Source organism: Propithecus coquereli, unplaced genomic scaffold (genome assembly GCF_000956105.1).
Source record: "Propithecus coquereli isolate 6110/MARCELLA unplaced genomic scaffold, Pcoq_1.0 Scaffold50, whole genome shotgun sequence".
Taxonomy (NCBI): domain Eukaryota; kingdom Metazoa; phylum Chordata; class Mammalia; order Primates; family Indriidae; genus Propithecus; species Propithecus coquereli.
Window position 1 is genome coordinate 1,481,865 of NW_012150841.1, and position 26,758 is coordinate 1,508,622.

At 35.5% G+C, this 26,758-nt stretch overlaps 1 protein-coding gene across 3 annotated transcripts in view; it reads right to left on the bottom strand.

Annotated features, from left to right (window-relative positions):
* Window positions 1–26,758, bottom strand: part of SYT1 (synaptotagmin I) — a 212,492-nt gene that overhangs the window by 102,243 nt on the left and 83,491 nt on the right. For all 3 annotated transcript variants that reach the window (XM_012656340.1, XM_012656341.1, XM_012656342.1), the window contains one exon: window positions 25,462–25,629. In XM_012656340.1, the coding sequence (XP_012511794.1) occupies window positions 25,462–25,629 (168 nt within the window). The remainder of the gene's footprint in view (window positions 1–25,461; window positions 25,630–26,758) is intronic.

Below are 26,758 nucleotides of genomic sequence, written 5' to 3' on the forward strand. Positions count from 1 at the left end.
TCAAGCTTCTGAAAGAGTAGAAATGCCAAGGACAGCGTATAAAGATTGTTGGGGGAGTAAGTAGGCAGGATAGCAATGTAAATGAGGTAAAGAGAAAACAACCACAATTTGGGAGAATTGAAAACATTTAAAAAATTATTAATGAGTAACAGTGTTTTGGTTAGTTCAGAGAGAAATTATAACTATTTATATAATAAAGTACCTTTTATAATAAAGAGCTGCTAAGACTAAAAAACCAAAATGAGTGCTGCAATATTAAACCTGTTCTATGAATGAAAGATATCAATTTTTTTTTTGCTAGTTTAATGCCAGTACAATAAGCATTTTAAAAAAGTTTCCCTGACTTTTTCACTTCATTATTTTTAAAGACATCGGGTGGCTAAATCTTGTAAAGATGCAAAAGAATTCTTCAGATTTAGATTTAGACATGACTGAATCTTGTAAAGATGAAAAACAGTCCTTATTACTTGATGACACAATAGCTGATGTGGAATATTTGAATTTCTGAATAGGTATGTCATGGTCTGAATGTCTGTGTGCCCCTCACTGCCCAAATTCAAATGTTAAAATCCTAACCCCCAAGGTCATAGTATTAGGAGGTGAGGTCTATGGGAGGTGATGAGGTCATGAGGACTGAGCCCTTATGAATGTGATTAGTGCCCTTGCTAAAGGTCAGAATGAGCTCCTTTACCCCTTCTGAATGTGAGGACACAGCAAAAAGACCAGTAAGCAGGACTTCACCAGACACCGAATTTGCTGGTACCTTCATCTTGGACTTCTCAGCTTCCAGAACTGTCAGAAATAAATGTCTGCTGTTTATGAGTCACCCAGTTTATGGTATTTTGTTATAGCACCCTGAATGGACCAAGACAAGATATAAAACTTAATTAATTATGACTGTGACCAGTTTAGTCGCATTCAAGGGAATTATAATTCTCTGTAGATGGAATGCTCTGAGAATTGTAAGGATTCTTTACTTGAGATGAAGAAAGCAAGGTCTATCTTTTGTGCCCCCAGCGTGTTTCATCTACTTGGTGGTTTCATAATGTCACTGAAAATAATATAATCAGATTGTGGGTAATAGAAACAAAATCTTTTTCATGTACAGTTTATTCAGTTTTGGGGTATAGATGAGAGTATGTAGAGCAGCAATTATAGGCATATAGATTAGGAATTTGAATTTAGATTTTCATTGTGGCTAAATAACTGACTTGAAACAATGTGAAGAAATTTGAGTTACCTCCTTCACAAAATAGGTTAAAAAGAACCTATTTGAGGACAAGTGAATACCTCTCACAACATCTATGTTAATCTCATGCTTTCTTAGTGCAGCTGTCCCATCTACATATTATTTCTTTTTCAGAGTTTTTGACTTTTATCTCTTCGATGGTGATCTTCTGTTCTCACTCATTTCTGCTTAAAGGTTATGCAACTAATTAGTGTATTTCCCATGTAGGCCTTAAACGCCTTGCATGTTGTGGCAGTTACAGGGAAAGTCAAGATCATCTCTAAGTATATTTGGAATTCAATTTGCTAAGATTTCACAAATTGTTCATTTTGCAGAAACAATTTAGTTTCCATCTGGTTTGCCTAGGGGAAAGTTCACTGGTGTTCATTGTTAAGAAAATCAGAACATCATTAGAGAATTCAATGGTCCTTTGCATAAAAATGTGATGTCACTAAATCACATACTGCAAAAATATAGTTTATCTGCAAATGAGTATGATGTGAATTTGAACGAAAGCTATCCTCTTCAGAGAAAGAAAGCACATAGGTATTTCTTATTTGCCTCATTTTGCATGTATTCAGACTGACAGCTAGAGTGACCCTGCTGAGATGCCAGGGATTTTTTTTAGTTGTGTAAAGTACATCACAGATTTTTATGAGAAATGACTTCTAGACAACATTTTTTTTAATGACATATGTTATACAATTGTATCTTAAGGCATTTTAAACTATGACAATTTTTCCTCTTTATTTATAATGATATTCTGGCTTTCAACTTTTGAACATCACATATCGATGAAGAAAAATTAATAAGTTTCTAGAAAAATGCAAATGAAAAAACTAACTCCTAAATTTCTGGTAAATTTCAACAGATGACTTTTATCATTTTATTATGATTTTATTTTTATTTATGACTTTTATCTATGATTTTATTATGTGACATCCTTTTGAATGGAAGAGCAAACCAAAAAATTAGTTATATTTTTTCACATGTGAAATCTCATAAAAGCATGTTTATAAACATTGTACTTTAAGTTTGTAGATTTCCATGGAAATCTACCTCATAAAAGTAGTAACTATTGTTTAATAAATTCTGCAAAGAAATAATAAAAAAAAAAACTCTGCAAAGGGATGAATTAAAAGCCTGAAGTAATCCTTATTTCCATTGCTTGAAAATGCATATTAATTCTTGGCAAGATAAGAAAGGAAGAAAAAAATTCAAAAAACATAAACTTAAAAAAATCACCATGCAAATTCCAAATGGCCTCAGAAATCTTTCAACCAGGAGAAAGAATAAGAAAACTCGAAGGGAAAGCATTTTAAATTTAAAGCTGAAAAGAATATGTACACAATTGTGTTATCTGAAAAAAAGCCTTTAGGCAGATGGAGTCCTTGAATACTTGAGAACATTTGGCTGAAGGAGATGAATCATAGATATATGTGACGACTCTTTGGGAGATGGTGAGATAAACGAAGAACCTTGTAGGTTTATGTTTGTGGGGAAAATGTAAAGAAAATGTGTGAAATTGTACAAGATGACTTGTAAATTTATCCAGAGTGAATTAAAGGTAGAGAAACGAGCCAATGATATTGCTTATAGGTAAGACAGGTAGAGAGTTAGGTGGAAAAGCTTTCCAAAAGAAGCGGTTTCTGTTATAAATTAAGAATATTCCTCGATTGCATGTTGAGGGTAAAATTAAACAGGAAACAGAGATAAGCTGGGGCAATTTTTCCTGGGGTCATTGAGAAAACTGTTTTTGAGGCTTATGAACAAGGTACATCAAGAAACGAAAATGGACTAGATGTTACATCTGTATTCCTGAGAGATGTTGGGTACTCCAAAATGATTTTAGAGGAGGTTATTGCTGTAATTAAGACTGTAGTTAGTCTACTGGGTAAATCTTGGCTTATCATTTCCTAGCTGTGTGATCTGGAAATATTCTTAACCTTGATGGGCCTTCTTATATTCATCAATAGAATGAGAATGGTAATAACACCTAAATCAAAGGACTATTTATGAGGATTAAATGGATTGATATATGAAAAGTGCATACAATAAAACCTGGCACATAGTAAATGCTCAATAAATGTTAGTCATAGTTAATAACAGGCTGTCACTTATGCAACAGCTTCTATGTGACAGTATTTCATATAATTTATTTCGTATCTTCACAGCCCTGAAGTATAGTTATCATTATCTCCATTTTGTGAATGAACGAATTGAGGCTCAGCCCTGTGAATTGACTTTCTTAAGGTAACATGATTATTAGAACTCAGAGAATGGATCTGTTAAGCACCAATGTCCATGCTCTTTCCTCTATGTAGTGACAGTTTCTGAAATTTTAATTTTCTTTTTATACTGGATCACTATTCAATAACATTCAATATTATGTCAGTAAGATACTGTCAGCACAAGGTGCTGAACTGGAAAAGGAAATCACATGGCAGACTTTCCCGGTGTAAGTGTTCACAGCCAGATTCTTCATCTCTAATATTATGCATCATCTGTTAAGCAATTTGTAATTGCTTTCATGTCTTCTTGAATGCACAGGAATCAGCAGGCTACAATTCCTGAATGACCGTCTCAAGGTCTTCCACGGAAATCTGTAGAGTGTTGAGGTGAAAGAATTTCTCAGAGGAGCCAGAAACATGTCCAAACACAAGCTCTCGATTTTCCTTTATGTTCCTGAGGTTGCCTGAGTTAAGTAGATTGACTAAAAGGAGGTGTTTTACATTGCCTCGAATCATGAGGGATAATAAAACTTCTTCCTCTCTCCTCATAGGGATTTAATGAGGTCAAATAAGATAAAATAGGTGGAAGGATAAGCTTTCTGCAAAAGAGGGGATAAATAAATGCAATAAAGGGATTATTTTAAGGAGTGAATTAGAAATATATAAAAGCAAGTCACTTTCTCTAAACAGGTGATAAGTGCTATATTATCTTTTTTCATATGGCTGAAGGTCAATGGATACAGTGTCAAGATGGCTGTGTGATTGAAGCACCTGTTAGGCTTAGAGTAGGGGTTGAGAGCTGAAGCCTAAAGTCAGAACCAGATTTGAAGCCGTGGCTTGCCATTTACTGCCACTTGACCTTGGGCAGATTGTTTCACCTCTCTAAGCTTTAGTTTCCTACTGTATAAAATGGGGATAATAACTATTGATCTCACCTGGTTGGTGTCTAGTGCTTAGAAGAGTGTCTAGAATGTGGGAAATGTACATGTGTGCTAGTTATTTCATTATTTCAAGTACAGTAGCATTTCCATCCATATGTAATTAAAAATAATAAAATTTTTATCCAACTTTGTATGTTTCCTACACAGCTAGTACCTGGCATATAGCAGACACTCATATTTTTGTTGTGTCAATTAATGGAAAGATAATGTTATTAAGTGTTTATATAGAGACATCACCCTAAGTCAACCCTCCTAGGAGGTTCCTGAATGAGCGTGGACAGCCAGGAGTGGAGCCTGGTAAGACATCTACGAGATGTGTATCTTACCATGCTTGGGCCCTGCCCAAGCTTCTCCTCCTCCTGCAGGGATGCTCGGGGCCTCCTCACGCAGCAGGTCTTTGAGAGTTGAAGTCTACTGAATTCTGCTCTTGCATAACACACTTTGGATTTCATCTTCCACTTGACCCCTTAGTGGACCTGAGCTTGGATCACCATAGTAAGGAGCAGGTGGTTTTAGTGGCTTCTTACACCTGGCTGCTAACTGGGGTGTGTTGAAATGGAAATCACAAAGTCCATGAGGAAACTCAAAAATAATACACCAGCCTAAGCTGCAAGGATGAAGGCCAAGCTTCCTTCAGGGCATTTTTTTCTTTGGAATTTTTTTTTTTAAGAAAGGATATGGCTTTTGGCTTTATGAGCAATTTTAGAAAAGTGTTAAACTAGTAAAGAGACAGCGGAATCAGAAAAATTAAGCAATGCTTGATTGTGGGTATGGTACTGTTTAGGAGAACGTTAAAGATACTTTATTGTATGTAAGCCATTAAACAAGTTGTGGTGGGGAAAAAGGATTAAGATGATCTTAAAGAGAAATGAACTCTGTTTTAGTCAACATATCCAAAATAGAACTTACTGTTTTCCTTTAAAATCAGTACATCTTTCTGTAATTTCATTTATTGCCTTATTTGCTCATTTCTCAAACAACCTAGAATTGGAATCGTTTTCAATAGTCCTCTGCTTCTCACCCCTCAATCTAATCAATGACAAAATTCTGTAAATTCTAATTCTTAATGCACTTTTTCAAATTTGAGTTCATATTTTATCTTCACAGCCATATAATTTAGTGGATAACCTGCAATAACCTCTGAAATGGAGGCGAGAACCTCCAATTCATCTTCATGCTGCCAAAGTGTGGCATTCTAACCCACAGAGCTGATATGGCTGCTGGCGGCTTTAATACCCTCCCTGGCCCCCAACTATGAAAATAAAATAACTCCCACCTTCACGGTTCTAAAATATTACCCTTATTTATTGTTCTGTTTTAACCTCTCACTCAACTCCCCTCTCACATGTACAGTACTAGATCCTAATCAGATCTGGACATCTTGTTGTTCTATAAATGTTCCAATGCCCACTCTACTTCCTCTCCTTGGAAGTCCTTATTCTCAACCTGCTGAATTCCTGATCATCCTTTATAACTTATTTCAAATTCACATTCTGACCATCTCTTCTGAACTCCCCACTTTCAAAAAGCACCATCCCTTCCTCATTGTCTATGAACACTTTGAGTGCAGAAGCAATGTCTACTTCATCTTTATGATTGAAGGGCCCAGCAGAGAGTGATCTGTAGATGTATGTTGAATTGGATCATCAGATTAATGAGAAATTTTCCAGAGAGAAGCCATTTCCTTTGCTGGTACCTTTTCATCTGAGATAGTTAAATGTAGAAGCTACAGAATATAATTGCTTACCCTAGAAGGCATAGGGGATTGGTTGCTGGAAAGAAACAGGGCAGGGGTGTTCATGGTTATATGTCATGTGGAACATAGGCTTTGGAGTCAGACTGACCTGAGTTAAAACATAAACTCTGTGATTTAACAGTCATGTGCCTTTGGAGGAATCTCTTTACTTTTCCCTCGTAAAATGAGGATAACAATACATCCATATCATGTAGGATGGCTGTGGATATTAAACAAGATGTACAGTCCTGAATACAGTGCTCTTCATTTTATTGAAATAGAAGAGCTTTGATATACAGATTTAAAAATTGGGTGGTATATCACTAGTATGTCGGAACAGACAAGAAAAATATTGTGCTAACAGATTTATGAAGGAAATGTAGAGGCTTATTATAGTACTACGTGATGTTGCCTAAACCAAATTGTCAAGCTTGTAGTATAAAGAGGTACAAAGCTCCTTTAAATTATCGTCTAGTTCTTGTCTGTAGTGACAATAGGGAAATCTCCATTTTCCTTATAATTTGATTTTTGGTTGCAACAGTTGAAATAGTAGAACTCAAATGGAAAAAGTCTTGTCTCCAGGCATTTTGTAATAAGTAAAAGACTTATTACACCAGCCATTTTGGTCTTCTGATCCCTGAGACATCCCATTCCTCCCAGGCCCAGCATGTATCTTTTAACTGTTTATAGACAGTATATTTATTTGTTCCATTGGTAAGGGGTGCGTGGGGGGAATCTGAAGAAGTCTCTGAAATAAACACAACCGTTATGACTTAAAAATGCCACTTTCTGGTCATCAGTTTAAAAGCTATTAACAATCAGCTGCCTCTTGCGGGCAGAGAAAAAAAATATGTGGTTGAAAGACACTTGAAATCAGAAGTTAGCAGGAAGATGGTTTTTCATTTCCAAACATGGAGCCAGGATGTCAACATGTCTAGTTTCTCCAAAGACAAAAATCAGTATATTCTTTTTTTTAAGGGCAAAATGAACGAAAACAACCCCCCCCAAGTTTCCTGTAATAATACCCCGCACCTCCTCGCCCGTGTTCACAAACGCGTGCAGTGGCTGCTGTGCTCTGATGACCGCGTCTCATGCTGCCTTGCTACTTGGCTCCTCCTCAGCTCCTGCCTGATCATATTTTGAAATGTCATTCACATTTATGCAGGCCAGTGTACAAAACAAAATTAATTCACAATGGCATGTTAATATCATTACTTTTGACACCATGGAAAACTTATTAACTATAGCTTGTCATAGGCCTCTTAGAGTGAATAGCCTAACTCCAACAGTGAGAGGAAAGTAATATGATCTAAAGGTTCTTTTGATTACTAGATATTGTATTATTAAAGTCATTGAGTATTCAACTACTTTCAACTATCAGAGTAGTTGGGATTTTCAATAATTATGCTAAAATTAAACTGTCTTTCTATGAGTGGCAAGAAAATCTGTCCCATTTTGCTGGACTACCCTTTAAGGAAATACTTTATGGAAAATGATACAAGCTGTATGTATTTTTCCCTCCATCAATAAGTATGTTCTGCATTTTAAAGAGGTAGTAGGAAATTTAAGCAACACAATCAATTAGTTAATGTGTGAATTATAATAGCCCACGAGCTTAGAAGAAGAAAAAGAGAAAGGGGAGCTAGTATTCATTGCACACTTGATAGCTTTGGGTGTTTTCACATACTGTATCTCATTTAATCCTTACGGTAACCTGTGATAGTTTGTATTCTTTATCTTATGCATAAGAACACTAAAGCACAGGGAGGTTAGCTGACTTCTTCAGTTTGCACAGCTCATGAATGGCAGAGGCAGTCTGAGTATCTGACTACAAAGACCCTTCTTAGTCCACGAACCCTGTCTGCAGTCATACTAAATCAGTATGAAGAGAGGAAATCATAAACCTCATATGAAATGGGCAATCCTTTCTCTGTTTTCCATAACTGTAAGTTTCATGGAAGTAATTTAATATAAATTTTTGAATTACTTAAAGCTGGCATTTATAAATAGACCTAAATTTGGCATCTAAAAGGCAATAGAAAGCTTAAAATAAGTTCTAAATTCTTCATTTTTTTAATGAAATTAAGTATGTAATAGTATTTATTTTCCTTGTTCAGTATCCAATGGCTTATTTTTCCACATCCACTAAGAATGAGATTATATACTTCTTTTTGGCCATAACATAGCTTTTTTCCCATCCAGGAAGGTATACTATGTCACACTCTGAAACTATGATTTACAAAGTAACACAGTGAATACTGGCAAGTCTCACTCCCTGAGCTTCTGGTAGGCTACCTAGGGAGTCAAATCTCCTTAGCTATGAGAAGCAGGCCAAACGTCTTGTTGAAATAAATGGATGGTTCAGCGCCCCTTCAACTCCTACACTTTTCCTGGGAAGATGCTTAAGTGGGACTCAGATATTATAGCAGAATATCCAAAGGCTACCAGGTTTTATTGCAATAGAGCAAACTTGCCAACCACCAATGAGTTTCTTGTGGTGGCTAGGAGAAGGGAACAAAAATTCGATGGCTACTTATTATAGAGCTCAGCTGGCATTAAAAATGCAAGTTTAAAAAAAAATCTGATTCAAGAACATATTTTGTGTATCATTGATTGTGTGATGGTATCTTAAAGGTATTGAAAGCCTTTTAACAATATATTTTTAGCTGCATTAACCCAGGGTGTAAGTCTTTATCTATTTATTATGCCCCATTCCTTGTAGGGCATGGACAATTCACCAAAAACACCTTTTCTTTGCCAGTCATTTTATTCTAGCAACACAGCTTTTCTTTGCTCTTTCCAAATTTCTATGTTTTGTGGCGATACAAGATACATATGATGCATCACATCTCAAACCCACAGATGGACCACAGGTGTGCTCTGGGTCTTATATTTAAATGCTAATCCATTTTGACCTTCCTATTTTCTAATTTCTTAGAGGCAAATATTAAATGCTTTTCTTGAATAATCTACTGGATAATTTCTGGGGCAAATTAATTTGGAAAAAGGAAAAGAAAAACTCATGAGAGAGAGATCTCAGTTAAAATGGAAACCCATGCAATGTGTGTGTATTCCTGCTGGCAGGCGTCTTGGGAGCAGAAAAGGGAATGAAGAAGGGATCATGTGGGTTGACCCACTTTTCCTTACAACTAATGGCAAAGCATTGATGATCTGAAACCATAACATTACTTAACTGGATTTTGAAAGAATGGTCATTTGTTATATCAAGTATATATTTGTGTGTATATATGCATTTATATTTATGTGTGTTAAGAATGGGACCAAAAGCACCAAAATCTTAGCATCCTAAGATAATTATTCTCATTTCATGGATTCCTGAATTGTGTTTATACATATGTAAATACTTTAAAAACCCTCTACAAAAACACATATAATTTATATAATTTTATATTCTTTTTCCACTTAACATGCTTAAGCATTTTTCCATATAATTATGTCTAATGTCTATCTAATATTCCATTAAGTCATAGTATAAGTAGACATTTCATTATTGAACACAAAGGCTATTTTAATGTGTAAAATTATAAGTTAGAGTAAGTTGGCATCCATGAATGTGAGTATCTATAGTAGTTTATGACAGAGGCTAGTTGGTTAGTGTTTCTATTTACGATAATTCTTTATAATATGAAATTTCACATCTCTGGACTGAATTTTTTGGGGTTAAGTAATCTTCATTAAAAAATTTTTTTTTTAACTTTCTACCTTTTTTACAAGGTACCTGGTAAGAAAGTCAACATGATATGACTTTTGTTTGTGTTATATTTATCTAACTTTCCACTGAGAGTTTGCTGCCTGTAGGCACTTTTCCCAGAAAGTCAGCCGGGGGTGATATATGGAAACCCACTCAGGTAAATCAGCTCCTCAAATCCATCATTGTAGTTCACAGTGTCAGGATTCAGTGTCCTCTATTTTTCACTGTCAAAAGTGGCTTACTTTGGGAGACACTAAAAATCCAAGTACTGTTATCATTGTTTGTCAAAGTAATTGTAGAGGGTATGTCCTGCTGTGATGGGTCTTATGAAAATGCAGGGAGAGATTAGAAGTGGGAAAAAAAGAGAAAGTACATGTAAGGCTTGATTTAGATTGATGCTACTGCTCTTTGTCTCCCATGGCTTTGCTTTTTAAATACCTTCTTTGATGAATCACTGGGCTGTTAGATCCCATGAGAGATCACCTTGTCTATTCCTTTACCTTGAAGCATCACTACAAATCCATGCCCCAATTCTTATTTTTAAAAATCCTCCAGAAAGGTAGGCTCTTTTAGATATCTGTTTCAACATTTTAACACTTCCAGGAAGGTTTTAATGGGTTTAATTTTTCTTCCCACATTTAAATGCCTTTCTTTTTATTTGGATTACAGTGTCTTCAGAAAGTCATTCTAAGCTGTCTCAAATGGATGTTTTATACCTTATTAATGGACGCTCACCACTGAGTTCTCTCATTCCAAGAAAGAGACTCTGATTCTTCTAATAGAAGAAATCAGATTGAAAACTAATAGATTCCACATCCCTGAGGTTTGAGGGAGGAGAGAATTTGGTTCAGAAACACAGGGCTGGGTTCCCATGGCTTCTAGAGCACATGAAATTATCCTGCAAATGTGAAGCAATATTAATAATATTCACTGATACATTCATAAGAACAAAGATCATGTAAATCTTAAACTCATCACTTGTCTCATGACCTACATTTTTGGGGACAAATATGAATGAATAAAGGTTGAAATATATGGGACATGAAAGGTAATCCAAACAGTTGCAGGCATTTCAGTAAGAAATCTCAGTTTTTCAAAAGGAAAGAAAAGGCACAGATGATGATGTCAGTAGCAGTTTCCACTTGAGGAGAGATGAGTCCTCAAGTATCCTCATCTCAGAATATGTTTGAATAAGTTATGTCTTAATCTCTATGGAACATTTTAGCTTATCATTTACAAAATTTTTGCTTAGGGATGCCAGAACTTGCACTTAGGAAGAACCATTTGTTCTCAGTTCTGAAGTCAAGTATACGTGATTTCATCTGGAAAGGAGGTGTATTGAAGCATTTTCTTAGAAAACACAGGCCAGGCTAGTACAATGAGACCAGGAAGAGTGGTGGGAAATGCCGGGTCACCCCATGGCGCCCTGAAAGAAGCAATCGACTGCACTCCCCTGGTTATGTTCCCAACCTCCGCATCCCTCCTTTCATCTAGACACTCTAACTAATGGCAGGACAAGTGGCTCTGTGCTCCACTTAGAGGAGATCATACAACGTCTGAAGCATTATCTTCCTGTAGAAATTACATATGATGAACCAGTTTCTGCTCCCAGTTACTTAAGTTCTAGCCCAGGGCACCAAATTCATTATGTAGTAAACATGAGGATCTGAAAGAAGGTTTGATCCTTGTGATTGTGTACTGGGTTTTTCCGTGAATTTATCTCCTAGTGACTTGTACAGCACATCCCGGTAAATACTTATCTCAGACTCAAAGCCAATACCAAAAACCACTGCCCTGGCCTAAATCAGCCCAGTTAAAATTCAGCTACGTCCCATCCATCTTCTATCCTCAGGTTCAGTTCTGTTGTCTATAGAGCAGCAGTTGCTGGGATAAATAATTTCCTTTCCTCTACAACACCAAGAGAAGAAATAGAATTCAAACTACTTGTTTATTTGAATAGGCATCTTTCTGATCCTGATTACTTCTTTAGGAAAACTCTCAATTCATTTGTTAAAAGAGAAACGTGGTACATGTCTTTCGTAAGTTAATTACCAGGGTCCCTTATACTTGAACATTTTCTGAAATCCCAATGCCAGAAATTTCACATGATGTCCATTCTCTAATGGAATGTTTTTTTTTTTAGGTCAGAGACAAAGGACTTTATTACTCATTACACAGCATGAGCAGCATATTTGTGTCAGTTTTCTCTGCCCAAATCCCATGACGGTGATGTGGGTGGGCCCGGATGGATGCCTGCACATACTCTGGACTGTTTTAGGAAAGGAACCCTGAGTTTAGGGAATCTGAATCTTTTAAAATGGGCAGTGAATATGCCTGCTTTGTTCCAGAGACACTGTATTTTCTTTTTGTTCTTTTTTTTTTAAATTTCAGAATATTATGGGGGTACAAACATTTTGGTTACATGAATTGCTTTTGTGCCATTTGAGTCAAAGTTGTAAGTGTGCCCATCACCAAGATAGCATGTATTGTACTTGTTAGCTGTGAATTTACCTGTTCCCTCCTCCCCTGTCCCACCTGCATGGTTTCCACTGAGTTTTACTACCATATGTGCATGTGAGTGCTGATCAATTAGTTCCAGTTTAATAGTGAGTACATGTGGTGTTTGTTTTTCCATTCTTGAGATATTTCGCTTAGATGAATGGTCTCCAGTTCCATCCAGGTTGTTACAAAGGGTATTAGTTCACCATCTTTTTTCATGGCTGAGGAGTACTCCACGGTATACATATACCACATTTTATTAATCCACTCATGTGTTGATGGGCATTGGGTTGTTTCCACATCTTTGAGATTGTGAATTGTGCTGCTTATAAACATTCAGGACTTTGGAATAAGACAAATCTTTGATTTGAATTTCTGGATATTGCTTGGTAGTTATGTGATTTCAGGCAAGTTTCTTAGCCTCTGTGAGTTTCAGTTTCCTGATTTGCACATTTGGCTTAATAATATAACATAGTTTGTGAGATTTCATTGAACTAGTGTATTTAATTATTTCAGTTTTCAATTAAATTTGTCAATTGTTTTTCTTCCCAAGGGGGTTGATCAGCAATTAGAATCACAAAATTAGGAACGTTCTGAGGAGGGCAGGCAAGCCAGCAGATAGAAGAGGTTGGGGGTTTGCAGTGGTGGTGGGAATCAAGGTCTCCAGAAATCACCTGAGAGGGGTGCTGTTGCTGCAGGAAACCGGGTCCAGCACTAGCTGATAGGAAGTTTTGAAAGTCATAACTAAAAATGGCAACAACCACTCCTCATTTAATAAAGGCTAGTTATGCTGCAAAATTCAGACCTGACATAGAAAGTGTTTCAAAGTTTAGCTAAGTTGTATATAAAATCGGTTGAAATAATTCCTATAAAGATGACAAGAAAGCCTCCAGGCAGAAATGCTGTAATTTATTCTTCAAATGATTAAATATTTGGATTTCAAGGAAGGATAAATTGAGGACAAAATGACATGCATTTAGTAATTATCTGATTTTGTAAGATGTAGCATGTGCTTTTGCTCTTCCTCTTTTTCCCTCGTTCATAAGAGGTAGGGTTTTGAAATGGAAATCTAGGAGAATGGTCAGTGCCATATTTCAAATTGTAGTAATTTACAGGGGAACTATTCATTTTTGGCAGCTTTATTGCTCTTTAAAATTTTTCATAATGACAAAAAATTGGGCACTCCTTCACAGCTCACTCTTATTTCTGCTAGAGGGTTCTAATAAGGAGCTGCTTCTCTTGCATTACGAAACATGGGCTTAGAAAACCTAAGCGTACAAAAATATTTTGCTTTGCAAAGAAATTTATACTCAAGTATACCTAATTAAATGCTACTTGGAGAACATTAAAATATACACTTCATCAATGGTTGGTGTTTTAAGTATAATTACAATTTAGGATGTTCTACTCCATGTTCCTCTTTATATCTGGTATGAGGGAAGGTGATGAAAGAGATGGAAATAATTATTTCCTCCTTCCAGGAATGTGCAATGTAACAGAATGAAAGAAACCAGAGGATGGGGAATAGAGGGACTTGAAAACACAGTCTGAATCCTATGTGGGGTCTTTCATGTGTATCTGTATCATGGAAAGAGTGACCCCAAAATCTTGAAAGCAGCTAAGATACTTGGGAAACAGGGAGTGGTATGGAATTGAGGCAGGCTGTTGCAGCCCTCCTTTTGCACAGTGTGGGTTGGCAGAATTTCTGGGAGTTGGGAGTAAGGGAAACATACAGATTACAGGATGAGTGCACATGTGTGCAAACTAAAGCATCATCTCTAGTGCAGGCCCTGTAACCTCTTTCTCAGAGGCAATTTTTCATGATAGATGATAAGAACCTTTGTTGTCAGACAAAATTCAGAATTCTAGCCCTCCTATGATTAGCTACACAGCCACATACAATTCCAACTTCCAAAGAGGGTTTTAGCCTGTTTGTAAATTGGGGAGAATAATGATGTCTACCCCATAGTGTTGTGGTGAACATAGTGTCGTTGTGATGAATAAATGAGTTACACACACAGCACAGTGCCTGGGTTGTACAGATGCTCAATAGATGTGAGCTTAAACATGGTTAAAGGTAAATTTGCACTATACTTGATTTTCCAGATAACAGAGAACATCTTTTTTTTTTTTTTTTAACTAAAATTAGGCAATAGTACTGTGACACTTAGGTCCACAGCCTTTCTGTCATTTTCAAACATGGCCTAATATGAACAAAATATCAGTATGATACTGCTTAGAAAGTCAATGACCTCAAAAAGAAGCATGCATCTTTCCTCAGATTCTAAGTTAAACATTGATGTTGATTTTCTATCAGGCAGGCATTTCAAAGGCTGCTTTCTGCATTCCCTGTCTGTGACTTTGGCTATCCAAAAATATGTCCTAAAATCAAAACATGAAACTCCAGACTCTTTACCTATTTTGATATTCTAATCTCTATTTTCATTTTTTGATGCTGAAATACAATTAAGAACAGAAAATTCCTGACACTATGTTGGTTCCTGAAAGACATTTTTTTCTCCTCTCTTTAAAACACTAGCAGAAAGCAAAAATTCAGGGAAGTACTTTGTCAGGTCCTGGTCATTTTAGCTTTAAAGAAGCAAGGTATGAAACCAGTAATTCCAGGAGAGATGAAAACATGTGTCCATAGAAAGCTGTACATGTATATTTATAACAGCTTTATTTATAATAACCCCAAACTGGAAATAACCCAAAAGTCTATCAACAGGAAAATGGATAAACAAGTTTTGATATATTCATACAATAGAATGCCACTCAGCAACAAAAAGTGAAATACTGCTGTACATAACAATCTCCAAAATGTCATATCAGGCAAAAGAAGCTAGACCCAATATAGTATTATTCCCTGTATATGCAGTTCAACAACAGGCAAACTAGCCTATGATGAAAAAAATCAGAACAGAGGTTACCTGGGGATTGGAAAGAAGCATGAGGGACTTTTTAGAGGTAAGACATGTTCTGTAACTGGACTGGAGTGGTGGTTATATTGGTGTATACAATTGTCAAGACTCATTGGACTGTACACTTCTATACATGCTAATTTTATCTCAATTATAAAAGGCATGATGTTGATGGAAAAGGTCCAGAAAAGAGCAATTAAATGACTAGGGGAACCTCTGAGAAGCAAAGGAGTAGGTCTCGTATTTGGAACTGTGCTTTTATACAAGAGAATTAAGCCTAGAGCTTCTTACCCTAAAAGAAGAGTAGGCCGTAGTAGAAAATAGCTCTGGAATCAGAAAAACTGATGTTTAAGTCCTGAGTTCTCATTGACTAGCCCTATGGCCTAAGCCGCATCTCTAAAGAAGGGAATCTTAGTGTATTGCCTTTACATCAAGAAAAGTATAATAAGGAGACAAGTGCCCTGATTCAGAGAGAGACTAGAATATTTTCAAGAAATATCCCAAAACTTTTGAAACAGTATTAGGAAAGACATTTCCAGCACACCTGAGTGCTGTTTCAAATGACACCCTTTAGGATTTTAGTGCCTGAAATTTTTTTTTAAAAAACAGCTTTGAGAAATAATTCACATACCATAAAATTTACCAATTTGAAGTGTATAATTTGGTGGATTTTAGTATATTCACTAAGTTATGTAACCATCCCTACTATCTAATTTTAGAGTACATTTATCACCCCCAAAAGAAATTCCATACCCATTATCTATCATTCCCCATTGCCCTACCCGACCCCCAGTCTTAGGCAACCATTAATCTACTTTCCGTCTGTAGATTTGTCTATCTGGTTCATTAATGATGTAGCATATATCAGTACTTAATTCCTTTTTATGGCTGAATAATTTTCTATTCTATAGATGTACCACATTTTGTTTTTCCATTAATCAGTTGATGAACATTTAGGTTGTTCCTACTTTTTGGCTATTATGAAAAATGTTGTTACTAACATTCTTGTACATTTTTTTGTGTGTATGTGTTTCCATTTTTCTTGGGTGTATACCTAGTGGAATTGCTGAGTAACATGGTGACTCTATGTAACATTTTAAGGAACTTTTGGACTGTTTTCCAAAGTGGCTACCTCATTTTACATTCCTACTAGTAATGTATGAGTTCCAATTTTTTCATGTCTTTGCCAACACTTGTAATTGTTGTCTTTTTGATTTTCGCAGAGCCTAAAACCTTGAGTTGCTTTCTGTGGTGTCAGACCTTATAGGAGTCCATTGATGCATGGTTATTGGGGTCATACCATGTTAGCCCCCATCTTCCACTCACATATGCTGAGCATTACCCTGGGTTGGCCTTTGTGAGATATTTTCACACAGATTCTCGCACTTAAGATCTAGGCTGAGACATCTTCCATTTCATCGAAACCATGTATGACAATGTGTTCTGAACTCTTAGGCTGCCTTAGTTTACTCACAAAAGGAAAGATACAAGTCTAGTGGTCAGAGAAATGCCTTTTCAGCTGGCAAGGAAATAATAAGAGCTCTGATCAGTGTTTTCAATAACCAAAATAATATTTGTTGAGTTTATCTGGTGCCAAGTATTATTCTAAGTGTATTACACTCACGGAGGTGAGTAATATTAATCCCATTGTATGGAAGGATGAAGTGACAAGCTCAAGGACACACTAGTAGTAGTCAGTGGAGTCATGGTGAGTCACATAGGTTGAGTTCAAGGCCAGAGCTTTGATCTGCCCTGCAATTCTGTCTCGCCATTAATTTACAATTGAATAAGCTTAATGAATCTATCTTATTGACCATTATATTCTCAGAAACATATTGTTTATAAAAGGGGCTTAATAAATATATGTCAAATTCATAAAATTAATTTGCAGTATTTAAGGGCTCTTGTTCATAATGGGAAAAAAATTAATCATTTTTAAAGCAAGCGAGTTTGGATGTCTGTGTATGCTCTCTCTCTCTTTCATCCTTTAATTATTTAAGCTCTTGTTTTTTAGCAAGACCTCATTCTCCTCCCTTATTCTGTAGTACAACTAGTACAACTCAATTACTGACGTTTCATCTAATTGCAGAGTAACAGATTGTAATGGATTAAAGATTTCATAATACAAACATTTGGCCTGCTCAAAGGTAGGTAGGAGTAAGACAGAAGGTAAAAATGTTTAATTTGAAGATTCACAAACAAGATAATACAAAAACTGCTTCAAAACATATGATGAAATCAACAGAAAAGATTACATTTTAAAAGGTTCAAATGTGTGGAAAATGGAAAAAGGCATTCTCCTGCATTGATCACATTGCTTCCCACTCAAAATCTCATCACCATTTCAATAATATGGAAAAGCCAGATGGAGACGAGATTTCTCTTGTCTATATCATTTTTTTCTCCTTCTTTTGTTTTCTATTTGCTCCCATGTCTAGTTCTACGCTTGTCTTCTCTGCCACATGTCTTCTCTGCATGTGAAAGCCATGCTTCTAAACCACTTTGCTGTGCTTTATATAAAATTCGACTGAAAACTCTCCCTCCTTTTATTCTTTGGATGAAAAGAAAAACTACATTGGTTTCTATTAAAACAATTAGATTTCCTTAGCACTGTGTGTATCAGAATTTATATCTCCTAATGAGAATTCTCCTCATAGTGACCTATTTGAGAGACCATGTAACAACAAATCTAATGGTCGAAACATTAGTAAGCCTCATAAGAACATCTATCTTATCACTTTATCATAGTAACTGAAACTCTTTTACCCAATTTGATCATCAACTAATATTCTATACTTGGCCCTAAATTGTTTAATGAAATTTGCCTTTTAAAGACAAAGACAAGCCATTATTGAAGACAGACAAAAGAATGTATTTTACATTGAGAAATGTACTTGGAGAGAGAGGCTGGCAGTGAAAAGTATTTTGAGCTACCCAGCAAGCAGTGCAACAACTGAAATAATGGTGTATCCTTCAAATAGGACTTCCTTGAAGGTGATATGACTTATGAAACATGTTTGTGTTTTTTTTTTTTCACTTTAAGAAGAGGTTTATTTACATTTAGGTCATATTTGATACACAATGTGAGGAATGTTGTTATAAACCTTTTAGAGTTTAAGCTCCTAAGAGTCAATTGTTAAAGAAATGGGGTGCAATGTATTCTATGTGGGTGATGGTTACACCAAAAGCTCAGGGTCCACCACTGTACAATATAGATGTGTAAAAGAATTCAACTTGTACCCCATAAATCTATTAAAAAAATTAAAATTCTTATTCTAATTTGTTCAACCAATTTACTTGAAAATATTTATTTAAGCACTTTGGATGCTTAACATCCAAGCACAGTGCTATGTACTGAGGATAAGAAGGTAAACAAAACAGACAATATTCTTGCATTCACTGAGCATTACTCAACTAAGGGCCAAGATGGCAGAGTAGAGAAAATGGGTTTGGCAGTCAGATTAGAGCTAGGTCTAAATGCTCTGTTGCTTATTTTCTGGGTGGCACTGGGCAGATTACATGATCTAATATGTAAAAGGGGAGATAGATATGAAGAGAAAAACTAGTGGGCATTGGGATTTTACATTGCAATGCAATTTACAGCTACATTTCAGGGCTGAAAAGACCAAGAGAGACTGTTTAAAGCAGATGGTATGATAAAATAGAAAGAGTGTGGGCTTCAGGCCTGTGTTTGAATTTTAGTTCTGGCATTGCTTGTGTGAACTTGGGCAAATTACTTAAACTTTCCTGGGTCTTAGGTCTCTTTCTCTCCTGTTTTGTAGACAAGATTTAATAATGCCAATTTTGAATTATTTTTTGTTTGCCTGTGTTTATAGCTTAGGTAGAGAAGGTAAACTCTAATGAAGATGAACTTTGGAAATGAGGAGGCCAGGCCGTGAACAGAGGCCTGTGGGTGGTTACAGCTGTGAAGGGGAAGGAACATGCAGTAGGTTAAAGTCTGACAATGGGAGAGCAATGGAAGATAGTCAAAGGGCATTTTGAAAATTCCCAGGGTTTATTTAATTCATGCTTTAAAGAGTGCAATATATATTTTCTAGGGAATTCACAATAAAAAAATACTAAATTTTTGTTTAGAATCTCTAAAGTGAAAATTTGGATTTTTTTTTCTACCTGTACCTGAAAAGTCTTTTTAACTAGAAAGATGATTAAATTACAGGCCTACAAACTAGAGAGATATATCAAGTTATTTTCTTTTTCCTATGATGTTTCACATCATAAAGTGGATAATATTTATTGTTACTAAGAATACAGTTATAATTGGTGATTGAAATTCTGACCAAAGACTCAGATTCAGGTAAACCATAGCTATGGCCAAAAATATACTGTAATCAAATGTATCTATACTTCTATAGTAGTTTAAAGGGAAATCAATATATTCCAAGTCCCATAAAATGGACACATAGATACCAAGTACACGAAGATATGTTAGTTTTAATATACTACAAAATAATTCAATACTACTAAACCATTAGTACCATATTATAAACTTGGCTAGATATGATAACCTTAGATTTTGTTCCAAGTTTTTGAATTCTCCTTAGAACTGATTCTTCCTTATTTTCCTCTGGGTTAATTTATACATTGTAAACAGAGACTTACATAATAGTTTTACCTAGGTCTTAACTTTAAATAAAAGTTTAAATTAAGCTAACCTATAAGCTCTATGTGCATCATGGAAACAGGCTTAAAAAGAGGGTTAGGGAGAGAAAGAGATACTGAATCAGCCTTTACCAAAAAAATAAATAAATAAAAGTTATAGAAAATCTATTATTACTTTCAAGACCATCAATAAAAATAGTAACAACGATTTTGCTAAGCATCTATACTACTTGTCTTTAAAGAAACATACTGGAAAACCAAAGAGGTACTATTTTTAGTGTTCAATGCTAAGACATTTTATAGGCTTTCGGAATACTTCAGGCTTCATTTGTAAAATAACACAATTACTATTATTAACAAGGATATTTTTGCACACCCACTGTGTGCTTATCTCTGTGATCAAACTTGTTTTTACAGTGGGGAACAACAGATCTGGCTGCTGCCTGGATGGAGCTTGCAGTCTAGTGGGGAAGACAGACAATGAACAAGTAAACAAACACAAGTATACCTTCCCAGAATGCTACGGATGTAAATGAATGTCTTTGTTGTATTTCTCAAATGTGAGAGATTGTGAGTGACAAGGAAGGTTCTTGTTGGCATCCAGGCTTTAAACTTCTAGCAATTAACCTTTATAAGGATTTCCAATGAGGGCACTGATTTGTTAGGTGGCGATTCTCAGAGATCGTAAGTTACCATCCGAGTGCTAAATGTACTTTGAAAAAACATCAGTTCTTGCATGATCCTTGAGCATTAGAGATGCCATAAGGAATAATGGCTTTAACTCATTCTGAAGAAATACCAGTAATTGACCATCGGAAGCTAAACAAATTTTTGCTATTTGATTGAATATGTATTCTCCAAATGCTTTTCTGTGAAGTAAATGTTTTTCTAATTAGGCTTAAAAATGTGAAATTTTCTTGCAAAATTGATTTTCCATTAAGACACTAAAGTAGTTTCTCTTTCCTTCTGCTGGGTACTAATTAAATTATGTCTCAACTTTGTTTTAATTCAGCAATCGATTTTTTTTCCATTTGCACTGGGTTACAGAATCTCATTTAAAAATCACTCTTTCTTTACTGAATTCCACACAAAGCAGAGGTGATAGACTTACTCTCTAATGGAGATAAAACAGTACTGGTCAAGTCATGAAAGCTTGGAAAGTATCAGGCCAGAATGTTATTTAAGAAAAGCTCAGTCCTTTTCTGGAGCTAAGAAGCAGTAGTGGAAAGCATGAGGCTGAAAATAAGTTAAAAACAGAAACAAAATGAGTAAAATAAAAAGGGTCTAAGTCCTTTGATGAGGAACCTGATTCTGGGGTGTGGAACCGAGACTATTGACTAAAATGGTCATAAATATAATTTTTAAAAAGAGAAAAATGGAGTCATGGCTATTGATTGTAAAATTTGAGATAATTAAGTCAAAGTATTAAATGAATAGATTATTCTGAAAGTATAAAGGTTGGTTTCAGGTTTGACTCGTGGGTGATGTAAATAATTATTGTTTGAATGATTAAAAAGAAAAAAAAACCCTCAAAAAATTCAATGTAGATAGCCTGATGCTATACATACCAGTAGCCTTTTGCAAATGGAAAACTGTATATACTGATTACAAAGGATGATTTTGAGATCATATACTGAGAAAGAAAAAAATGAGAAAATTAACAGTTTTATAAGTTTGAGCTGTCTCCAAGGTCCAATTCGACCTTCATCTGTTAGAAGGTGAGGAGATGGACCAAGGGAATAGTCAATCATGCATCACTGAGAAAAAAAAAAACAAAACTGTAAAGTGAACCTGAACCTAAACCAGTAGGGTGGCTTTGATTGTGTTAATTTGAGGAATGTTATCAAGTTCAATGGAAACTCATCATGTTTCTACCTGAAGATAGAATCTAATAGTGAGAGCCTCTGTTGTGAATCTTTCTGGCCCAGCTTATCTCTTCCACACCCCCTCCATTTGGAACATGTGCTTAGTAACTTCCAGATAAGGCTCTCACACCGGCCATGCTCTTCCCTATTTCTTTCTAAATTACTTGCACATTAATTGATCACTAAAATAACACACAGTCCTTTAACTTACACAATTGCTTCATCATCTTATAACTTTTATAGTTATCAATTTTCTCGCAGCAAAACTTTACCCCATTCTATCAAAATCACAGAAGTGGATCTCAGTGGGTCTGATTTAAGCTGTTTAAATCCAAGTCTATAACTGAATAACCTACTATGATTAAGCAGTTTCATTTCTAGATTCCAAAGCTGTTCTTGAATTCATTTTTCTGACTTTCTTTGATATCTTTCAACTCATTATGACATTAAAAATAACATTTAACACTGGTAGGTGAAAGCAAAACTAAAATCATGAACAAACTTATTCATGTAAAATGGAAAAACAATTTCTTTAAAATTACAGGAACTAAAGTCAATATAAGACTTCAATTCACAAAATTATAATTTTCTGCAGTTAATGGACAGTAGCATGAAAAAATAGAGCACATGTCATTGAGAATATGTAATTCTTCAGTTATAAAATGTAATTGGAATCTTATTTCCTTTATTATGAGAAAGTTGTTAGCTAGATCTAGACATCCAGAGATATTTTATAAGCTACACATCTGTTCTATGAGGTTTCCTATATTTTGATAAAGGGAAATAGCCACTCAACTAAAAACCAAGTTACTATTCCTGGGTGGATGTCAAAGAGGAAAGTCCCAAGAATTTAAAAAATGTAATGGTAGAATTATTATTTTCCATTAATAACACCCAGAGACATTCAATAAGCACAATGGTGGTAAAGAAAAGAACAGATACAGAGGCAAAAGAGCATAACCATCAGGAGGATAAAAACACAAAAGGAGAAAGAAAACGCAAAGAAGATTGACCAAGAGAAAAAGAACTAGAGATCTCTCACTGAACGTTTACCACACACCATACTCTATGCTAGGTATAGTCCATTTCATTCCATTGAATCTGTAAGTAAGATAAGGGACAAATAACATTAGGCCACTTTCTAGATCGAAAAAACCCTGAATTTTAGAGCCCTTACATGACTTGTCCAAGGTCTCAGAATGAGCAAATGCATCAGTCAGGATTGAAACCTAGAGTGTTTGAGCTTAAAGGATAGATCTTTCTCCAGAAACCAGTTTTGTTGGCAATAAGCAAGGCACAAAAATTGGAGTTAGGGAGGAAGATGAGCTGACACTAAACTCCATGAAAGCAGAAGCAGTCTATTCTTTTCTCTTTTTAAAAAGCACCTAGCACAGTTTCAGGAATGTAGTAATGTATAATAAATATTTTTATAATGAATATTTTTGAATTATTTGAGTGACAAAAGTCTTAGAGAAGGCATGGAAGGAGAAGAAAGAAATAGAAAAGACAGAAAGAAAGGGGGTAAGAACAAAAATGTAATTCTCCTTGGGAAATCTACCTAATCTTCTAGATTCTAGAGTCAAACCTGTTAGTTTAGTTTTAAGTCTTAAACTCTGCTGATACTCAAAGATTTTTGAAAGAAGAAAATTGCTTGATGGTCTATATTCTCTTAACTCAGGCAAAGTATTTCTTAACTTTTCAGAAACCCACTAGGTATGATCATGGGCTCCCATACCACCTGATAGTTATTCAGGTAAAGGGAAGGCATGTGAGCCAAGCCCACCTTACAGGTGGGCATTGTAAGGCATAAGTGTGTCATAATCTGATGTTTAACAAACCAACCAAGCTGGGCGTGGTGGCTCATGCCTGTAATCTGAGCACTCTGGGAGACAGAGGCAGGAGGATTGCTTGAGCTCAGGAGTTTCAGACCAGCTTGAGCAAGAGCGAGACCCCATCTCTACTATAAATAGAAAGAAATTAGCCAAACAACTAAAAACAGAAAAAAATTAGCTGGGCACGGTGGCATGTGCTTGTAGTCCCAGCTATCCAGGAGGCTGAGTCAGGAGGATTGCTTGAGCCCAGGAGTTTGAGGTTGCTGCGAGCTAGGCTGACGCCACGGCACTCTAGTCCCAGTAACGGAGTGAGACTCTGGTTTTTGGTTGGCTTTTTTTTTTTTTTTCTGAGACAATCAGTTAATATTTGTTATAGTCCTATTTTATCCCTCAGACAAGGAATTTACACAAAGTCAAACACTTCAATAAAATATAAAAATTCAATGAAACATCTCACTACTTTGTTAAATAATTAAAAACATTATGATTGACTATTCCTTTTTCATATAAGTGTTGAATTTAAGGTTTATATTAGTTCACTGACAGGGAAGAACTATTATACTTACAAAAATCATAAATTTTAAAACTCAGTATTTTTCTTGGGTATTCTTGACTATCCACAGTAGGGCTAAATCCATCTCAATATCTAAGAATGTTGACTAACCTATTTGTGTAAGATATATATTTGTACAATATATTTATATATATATTTCCCTCCAAAAAGAAAGCAGATCTTAAGTAATTTTGACTCCTCTTTGTACAACCAAACAATAAATTTAGAGCACAAACAAAATCCAATTTCAGCATAGCAATTAACAAGCCTATTCTAAAACCTCACTTCATCATATAGGGGAGTATGAAGTTGGTAGCTTCAGATTAGTCACAGAAAACCCTAGGCTAAGAGGATTCCCAGGTGATGGGCTTGGTTGAGTTTCTCTGAGGCCTTTATTCTCTCTCTGATCTCCCCGGTGACCCCAAAGTGACTACATCTCATAGAATCCTAGGGATCTGGCGATCCTAAATGACTGAGCCTGTTGGCAATCCCTTGAGTAATTATAGCTACAGGTCAGGACCTAAAAAGTGGCTGGGAAAGGAGTTGCTTTAGAAATTTGGAGAAGCTAGGAATTGTTTGATTTTCTGGTATCGGCCTCCTGAAATGTTTGCAGAGAAAAATGCTAGTGCCAGGCAGTCTTAGCATAATCAAATAGATCTGATCATTATGTAGCTTAAATGCACTAAAGATACTGAACTTGCCTTTTTAAGTCACAGAAAAATACTGAGCTAACCTATTAAAACTGGGAAAACATAACGTGTGGAGTACTATAAAAATGTGAGTCATTTAAAAAACGGATTTAATATCAGGCCTTGTGAATTATATTTGGTGTTTTGCCCATCATGCTCTGACATCCTCAGAAGAAACAATGAACTGTGATACACAGAAATAATCAAGGAAAAAGTACTATTTTATTTCTATGTAATAGCTATAGAATCTATGTAGAAAATACAAAATGATTGTGGAAAAATATGAGGAATAAGATGATTTTTCATAGTCCTTGTAAAGAAGCAGGTTCTATGCTTGCGGGGCATTTTGTAAACTTTTAGAAATAGTTCTCCTGCACACGTGTGTGTGTGTGTGTCTGGGAGAGTTGTTCATAGACCCAGTACACAAATCTCTCTTTTTCTTTCAAATAACACCCAGAAGACCTGTATATTTAGTACTTCTTAACAAGGTTATACAGTCCCGCTGACCCTATTTTGCCAGCTATTAACAGATAGAGGCCCACATCACCCTTTGTAAAGAACATCTCTCAATAGGCTATTACATGAGCAACTGGTGAATACAGCTTGTGATATGAGAAATGCTAATAATTTCTAACCTCTTCCTTCTCAGCACTTTGCAGATCACGCCATTCCTCGGTTACATGGCCAAAATCCACTGTGTTCATGGGGACTTTGAATTCTCCAATGATGTCATGCTTGGAGAAACGATCAAAATCATACACGGCCATCACCAGAGTTTTGCCACCTAATTCCGAGTACGGCACCTAAATAAAAAGAGATGAGGTTAAAATATCTGGTCACAAAAATGCTTAAAACATGTTACTTTGTTCATAGTGTTTTAATTTTTTATGTCAGATAAACAGAACAGGGTGATAAAATTTTGCTTTTGCTTATTCTTAAATTGAGACTGTTGACTAACTGCTCGAGGCTTAAATTACTTGAGAGAAAATGGGAACTTATAGTGATTTATCACTTTATCCCAAAGTTCTAGAAGCTGTTAGTATTATTAATAATGGATCCTACTATTAGTCATGCTATAAATACTTTAAGATTAATAAAAGGATAAACAAGCCAATTGCATTTGCCTCTATAAATAAGTTTTTCTTACAGAATATTTTGTTATTGTTATAAGTTATATTGTCAGGATGTAACTTACCAAGGGGCAGATAACTTGTTTCAAAAGTTCCATTAACTCTTTCAAGCCGTTTAAATGCTACAGTTTAACGGAGCAATGATTTATTAAAAGATATGCTAGAAGTCTGAAAGAATTTAAACAGAATTCACAAGTGCCATACCTACTCCCTAAAATAATTTACTGATTGACAAGAACTGACTAGAAAATTGATGTTTTGAATATCAGAGATGCATTATAATGTGGATCTTGAAGTTCATTCTTAGGTATGACACATGTTAGGATAAGTGGTGGCAAAAGGCCAAGAACTGATGAATTCTCCAGCTGTTCAAATATATCTGGGACAGATGCTATGGGTTGGGATGTTGATTAGTGACATTTTTAATATTCAGGGAAAGCAATGCAATCTGAGTAAGCTACACTTCAGTAACTGGGTAGAAATACCTAATTAAGAAATTGTTTAGACTTGTCTTGAAGCTTTGATCAATTTTCATATACTTCCTATTATTTTATCAGTGTAAATGATTGCCTTATGCTCCAGCAAACATTTCTCAATTAACTCTGTATATTAAGGAGGGAAGAAGGAAGAATATTTGGCCATACACATATAAGACGTTTTAGTTTTCCCAAGAGTTTTTATCTGTCATTTATTTATCATCTGTTTAGAATCTGAGTATTTTATCAAAATACTATGATTAAAAACTAGGAATAATACTTTTTCCATTTTGGAAGGAATTTAAAATAAATCCTTCAAAGGAAGA